Source organism: Microtus ochrogaster, unplaced genomic scaffold (genome assembly GCF_000317375.1).
Source record: "Microtus ochrogaster isolate Prairie Vole_2 unplaced genomic scaffold, MicOch1.0 UNK120, whole genome shotgun sequence".
Taxonomy (NCBI): Eukaryota; Metazoa; Chordata; class Mammalia; order Rodentia; family Cricetidae; genus Microtus; species Microtus ochrogaster.
Genome location: NW_004949218.1, coordinates 197,816 through 204,367, shown reverse-complemented (window position 1 = coordinate 204,367; position 6,552 = coordinate 197,816). Strand labels below are relative to the sequence as shown.

At 40.9% G+C, this 6,552-nt stretch overlaps 1 protein-coding gene across 6 annotated transcripts in view; it reads left to right on the top strand.

Moving 5' to 3' along the window:
* Phc3 (polyhomeotic homolog 3) overlaps positions 1–6,552 on the top strand; it is a 61,025-nt gene that overhangs the window by 9,937 nt on the left and 44,536 nt on the right. For all 6 annotated transcript variants that reach the window (XR_001229533.2, XM_005371675.3, XM_013355376.2 and 3 more), the window contains exon 4: positions 1,716–1,793. Coding sequence is in view for 5 of the 6 variants with exons in the window: in XM_005371675.3 (XP_005371732.1) it covers positions 1,716–1,793 (78 nt within the window). In the remaining variant the exon portion in view is untranslated. The remainder of the gene's footprint in view (positions 1–1,715; positions 1,794–6,552) is intronic.

Genomic DNA, 6,552 nt, shown 5'->3' with positions numbered 1-6,552 from the left:
ACCAGGCTGGCCCCAAACCCAGAGCTTCACCTGCCTCTGCCTCCCGACTGCTGGGATTAAAGGTGTGCCCTACCACCACCTGGCTTATTTTATGTTTTGAATGAATGAGTTTGTTAAGTAGATAGTAAGCGAAAGTAAAGTATAGATAAATAGGTAGAAATAAAAACATCAAATTAGGTGGTCAAAATAGCCAGCAAAGCAAGCCCCACTGAGGCTGTCAGTTGGAGTTCCTAATGGAACGCCCTGGGTTAAGAAGAGTATCCCGTCAGGTAAGACTCCCAAGTACCAGCACAAATAACAGAGCAGAAAAGTAATATCAGATAGGAATTTGCAAAACCAGCAAAAACCCATCCAACTAGCTGAAGTTCTCAGTGGACATGGCCAGTTGGAGCAGAGTATCCTGTTGGGTGAGGCTTCCAAGTAAAAGAATGCATAGTAATGTATAAAGATAACATCATCAAATTGGTACTTACAGACTCCAACAAAAAACAGCAAAGAAAGAGTCATCTAGAGTTTTCTCTGTGTGGTTGAGCCCCACCTACACCCTTTCCTCTATGACCAAACTTCCAGCTTTTCTTTCCCTTTTATTTTAATATTTACATATTTAAGTATTTTATTATTTATTTATTTTTAAAATATTTATTTATTTACTTATTATGTATACAGTGTTCTGTCTGCGTGTATGCCTGCAGGCCAGAAGAGGGCACCAGACCTCATTACAGATGGCTGTGAGCCACCATGTGGTTGCTGGGAATTGAATTTAGGACCTTTGGAAGAGCAAGCAATGCTCTTAACTGCTGAGCCATCTCTCCAGCCCCCTTTATTATTTATTTATGTATATGTGTGTGTTTGTATGCTCACCTGTATGCCAGAGCCTGTGGAGGCCAGAAGAGGGCATTGGATCCCCTGGAGCTGCAGTGACAAGCAGTTGTGAGCCACTGTCCATGAATGCTAGGAATCCAACCCTGCTCCATCTGCAAGAGTAGCTCTCTTAACTATTGAGCCATCTTTCCAGCCCCAGTTTGAGCACTTTTATTTCATGGAATAGACAATAATAATATCTGATGGGAATGGTTTATGTTTTCTTCTCTTGGGCTAATTTGCTTCTTTCTTCCCTTCTATCACAAAGTTTGTGAGGTCCAGCTCATTCCCAGGCAAGGAGACTCAGTAGACACTTGACATAATGAAACATGCTTGGGGCTGACGTTTGTAGGGGGCAATCCTACTTCTAGTGCTAAGTGCTCAGTGAACTCAGACAACATATGACAATTTACCAACATAGTATACATTATGAGAGTGCAGCTAATAAAGCATGATTAGGGTCTTTGAGATGGCTTAGAGGGTAAATGCACCTGCTGCTATGCTTGGCAACAGATAGATGTGATGAACTGAGTTTGGTTCCTTGGACCCACATGGTAGAAGTTGTGTTCTGTTAAGCACATGTGTGCAGTAACATAAAACCAATCCATACAGAAATGTAGAAGTAAGACCAGTGAGTGTGGCATTTGTTTTCACCTTTGTTTTTTTCTTTTAAAAAAAATGACCAGGGTCAAGCCATGTTGAACATAAAATGATTTGTTTCATAGATAGACTTGAGAATTTTTATTGTAGTTTTGTATTATTGTGACTCAAGGAAGAGTTTGTTCCCTCCTCCCCCCAGGAAGTTTTTAGCTTTATGTTTTTACAGACATATTACAATAGTTTTCTTATTCTAGGCAAGCTTGTCCAGTGGAAGGCCAGCTACATCCCCGACAGGAAGTGTCACACAGCAGTCAAGTATGTCCCAGACATCTGTAAGTATCCCAAAATTTCTCCTAGACTTAAAATTTTTAATTATTGTTTTGCAAAAGTAAACTTAGTCATGAGGCTGTTGTTTAATTAACGAGTGCCTGGAAATGGGAGTAATAGGTTGGAGATAGAACTTTTGAAAATCTGAGGTTTTAAAACAAGGCTTATTTTTCCAGGCAGTTGTGGCATATATCTGTAAACCCAAAGCTCTGGAGGCAGAGGCAGGTGGATCTATATGAATTCACAAGGCCAGGCTGACCTACAGAGTGAATTCCAGGACAGCCAGGGCTACACAGAGAAACCCTGTCTCAAACAACAACAAGCATTTTTTTCTATGACTTTATGTGTGAGGTACTTACAGAAACTGTGATTCCAAGTGAATAAAAAATTTGTTTTTTGTTTTTCGAGACAGGGTTCCCCTGTGTAACAGTCTTAGCTGTCTTTGAACTAGCTCTTGTAGATCAGGCTGGCCTCGAACTCACAGAGATTTATCTGTCTCTGCTTCCTGAGTGCTGGGATTAAAGGCATGTGCCACTACCTCCTGGCCGTGAATATACTTTTTTTTTTAACGCTTAACTTTTTTTTTATGTTTTCTTTTTTTATTGATATTTATTGAGCTTTATATTTTTCTCTGCTCCCTTCCCTGCTTCTCCCCTCCTCCCTTAAACCCTCCCCTAAGGTCCCCATGCTCCCAATTTACTTACTAGATCTTGTCTTTTTCTACTTTCTACTTCCCATGTAGATTAGATCTATGTAAGTCTCTGTTAATATCCTCATTGTTGTCTAAATTCTCTGGAATTGTGGTTTGTAGGCTGGCTTTCTTTGCTTTATGTTTAAAAACCACCTATGAGTGAGTACATGTGATAATTGTCTTTCTGTGTCTGAGTTACCTCACTCAAAATAATGTTTTCTAGCTCCATCCATTTTCCTGCAAAATTCAAGATGTCATCATTTTTTTTCTGCTGTGTATACTCCATGTGTAAATGCACCACATTTTCCTTATCCATTCTTTGATCGAGGGGCATTTAGGTTGTTTCCAGGTTCTGGCTATGACAAACAAAGCTGCTATGAACATAGTTGAGGACACGTCCTTGTGGCACGATTGAGATCTTTTGGATATATTACTCAAAAGTTGTATTGCTGGGTCTTGAGGAAGGTTGTTTCCTAATTTTCTGAGAAGTCGCCACACTGACATCCAAAGGGGTTATACCAGCTTGCAATTCCACTAGCAATGCAGAAGTGTTCCCTTTTCCCCACATCCTCTCCAGCATAAGTTGTCATCAGTGTTTTTGATATTGGCCACGTGAATATACTTTTAAATGGCATAATGATACTTGTCCTAAGATAGATAGCACTGTACCATGGAGTATGCCAAAACTGAATGGCTTGTTGGGTACAAGAAGTATGAAGGGAGAATAGCTGTCTTGTTTGTTTTGTTTATTGTTTTGGCGAGCTAGCCCTCCCACAGGTGATTTGACCAGAAGCATATTACAATGGCTAAGTAGCTTACAAAACTTGGTTCAACAGTAGAAGAGACAATGTAGTTGGATTTTTCTCTGGATTGTCAGCTCCCAAATAACAACACAGAGACTTATTAATTATGAAAGCTTGACCTTATTTTAGGCTTGTCCCACTAGCTCTTATTGCTGAAATTAACTCATTTTTTAAGTCTATGTTTTGTTATGTGACTTTTATCTCTCGCCCATTTTGTGTATCTAACTTGTTCTGTAGTGTCTTTAGTGTGCCTAGATTCAACTCCTCCTCCCTCTCTCTGCCGGGAAGTACTCCTGTACCTCCTGCCCAGCTATTGGCCATCCAGCTCTTTAATTAAACCAGTCATAGCAATAATGTATCTTTACCCATTGTGCACATATCCCACAACAGAGACAGATGTGGTAACAGAAGTAATAATGAGCAATGAATTATTAGGTGACAGTCTACTCATGCTCCTGGTGATCTCCTTCCCCTCTGACTCCTACAGTCTCTTCTCCCCCTTGTCCATGGGGTTTTCTGGTATAGGCCTCTGCACCTGCTCCCTTCTGCTGCTGGAGAAAGACTCTGATGAAGACTGAACAAGGAGTATAGCAGAATATCATTAGGAATCATTTCGTTGCTTCTGTTGTTGTTTTTTATTTTTTTTAAATTTTTTTTTTAAAAAATCATTCGTGTTTAGTTCTTCCCTAGTAACCAGTCTCTTGTTCCTGGCCATCTAGGCAGTGTGGGGTAGGAGCTTCCTCTTGTGGCATAGACCTCAAGTTAAACCAGACATTGGCTGGCCACTCCCACAAATTCTGAGCACTTCTAGCAGGCAGGACAGATTGTTTGTGGAGGGTTTTGTGATGTTGTGATCATATTCCTTTTTAATTTTTGAGACAAGGTTTCTAATTAAAACTGAGCTCCCTGCCTGCCTCAGAATGGCTATCCAGCAAGTCCCAGGGATCCTCCTGTCTCTGCCTTCCCAGAGATGAGATTATAGATGTGTGTGTGTTCCACCTTATCAGTTGGTACTGGAACCAACATCCTTGTGCGACAGGCTCTTTACTGAATCTCTCCAGCCTGTGTTCAGTACTTTTTAATGCTGCTGTGCTGTCAGCCACAGTATTGGGTACCAAAGATACAAGTAAGTAGTCAAAGGCTATTATGGTGGGCATTCTGTTTGACAGGCTGTTTTCTGATGCCTTACTTGTAGTGAGCACATTGGTGATAAACTTGAATCCTTAATATGCCTGAAAATTTCTAATTCATACCTTTTGTAATTATTTTAACAAGGGTGTTGTATTAAGTACTTTTCAGGAAATTTGAAAACAAGGATGATTGTTTTCAGAATTTTAGTTATTAAGCCTAAAAGTGTAACTTGATCATAGAGTACTTACCTAGCATGCCAGACTGCAAGGACTGAAAACAGACATCTACTTCATTACAAACAGATAGAAGTAGCAAGGATCAGACCTGGGGGTAGACAGGGAAAAGGCCAAGGAGCTGTGACACACTGAAAGGACAAAAGTCATCCCCTACTGGCCCTAGCAAGATAGAGTATGTGAACCTAACAAAGAATTTCAGATAGCTGCTTTGAGGAAGCTGAAAACTTTAAATACAGAAAACAGTTCAGAGATTTCATCAGCGATAGTTAACAGATTAAAATTTAAAACAAAAAATCCAACACAAGTCCTGGAACTGAAAAATACATTGAAGAAGAATGAAAGAAAAAAACGAACCCAACATCAAGAGTAAAACTAACCAAGCAAAACAAGAATCTCTGGACTTCAAAGACAGATAACTTGAAAATGCAGCCTGGGTTATAGCCTGTGATCTCCAGGAACGCCTTAGCCCCAGACTGGAACCTTCTGATTGTTGTGGCTGATGCAGCACTAACCCCTGTAGCCCCCACCTCTGCTCCTGAGGTTTGTATGCAATTCAAGTCTTTGCAGGCAACTAAATTTCAGTTCATATCACAGAGTTTATGAATCCTATCTAGGGCAAGGGCAGGTTGAAAGATTTAGTCAGTGGGTACTAGACTAGAACTAGGGTTTTTAGGGGTCGGAGAGTCTGTCTGGGGCTGGGAAGGGGTAACCCAGGTGATGTAAAGGGTTTCTCCTCTTCAGCAGCGTCTTTTCTTACTGTGCCATGACCGTCTCCTGTGTGTCACACCTGGGTCTCATGAAGGGAGTTTCATGTGCAGATACTTCAGGTTGACGTTTCCCTGGTAGAATATTGCTGAAGAGCCCTGCTTCACCGTTTTATTCCATCAAATGCTAATGTATGAGATTATATTAGGGGACTATGCAGGGAGTGTGAATTTGGATTTTATACCCACACATGGTAAACCCCTGAAAATTTGAATCTCTTAGATGCCTCCTTCCACTCTTCCAGTATATCAGGACAGGTGTAACAACTTCTAGCTGCTTCTCAGCATACGTGAATGGAACTTTTCACATATTGATCAGCCTTTCTCCGAATCTTGTTTCAAAATAGAGATTTCACTTCCAGCTTTACCGTATAATAGACCAACGTGGACATTCCATCTTTGTAGGCTTAATAAACCTAGAGGTGCGTTGGTGTCATTTGTTGCTACATGTCTGGGTCTGCATTTGTGACTGAACCTGGACACTTACCTTCCCTGCTCCCTGTGCATTTCAACTGCACTTCCTGAATCAGAAGTCTAGTAAGCTATTTCTTAATTTTGTTCTCTACTTTGTTCCACAAAAATGATTTAAGGTGAGATTGAATTATGTTATTCTCTGAAATTGTTTAAGAATGGGTGGTACATGAACAGAAATGACTTGGAAAGACGAGAAAGGATGTATGTATCTCTCTTTTCCCTGTTTCTCCACCTACTTCTTTCCATTTCCCTTCACAGATCCAAGCAAGTTGACAGTTTCTAATGTATTTTCCAGGGATCTGTTAATCTATGCACTTTCTATTTTTGAGCTAGGATCTTGTTATGTAGCTCATGCTGGCCAGGAACTTGAAGTGCAGCTTAGTTCAGACTCACCATGAACTAGTAGGTCTCCTGCCTCAGCCTTTCTAGCTCTGCATTACAAGCTTGTGTCACCCATTCAGCGACATACTAATTTTATTTATTTATTTAGCCCAGATCTCATGTTCCCCAGGTTGACCTGCCACTTAATCATCAGTAGCCCAGGGCTGGCTGTTAATCCACAAGCCTCCTGCTTTAGCTTCTTGAGTGCTGGATTACATGAGGCATAAATCACTACCTCTGCCTGCCTGCCTGCCTGCCTGCCTGCCTGCCTGCCTGCCTGCCTG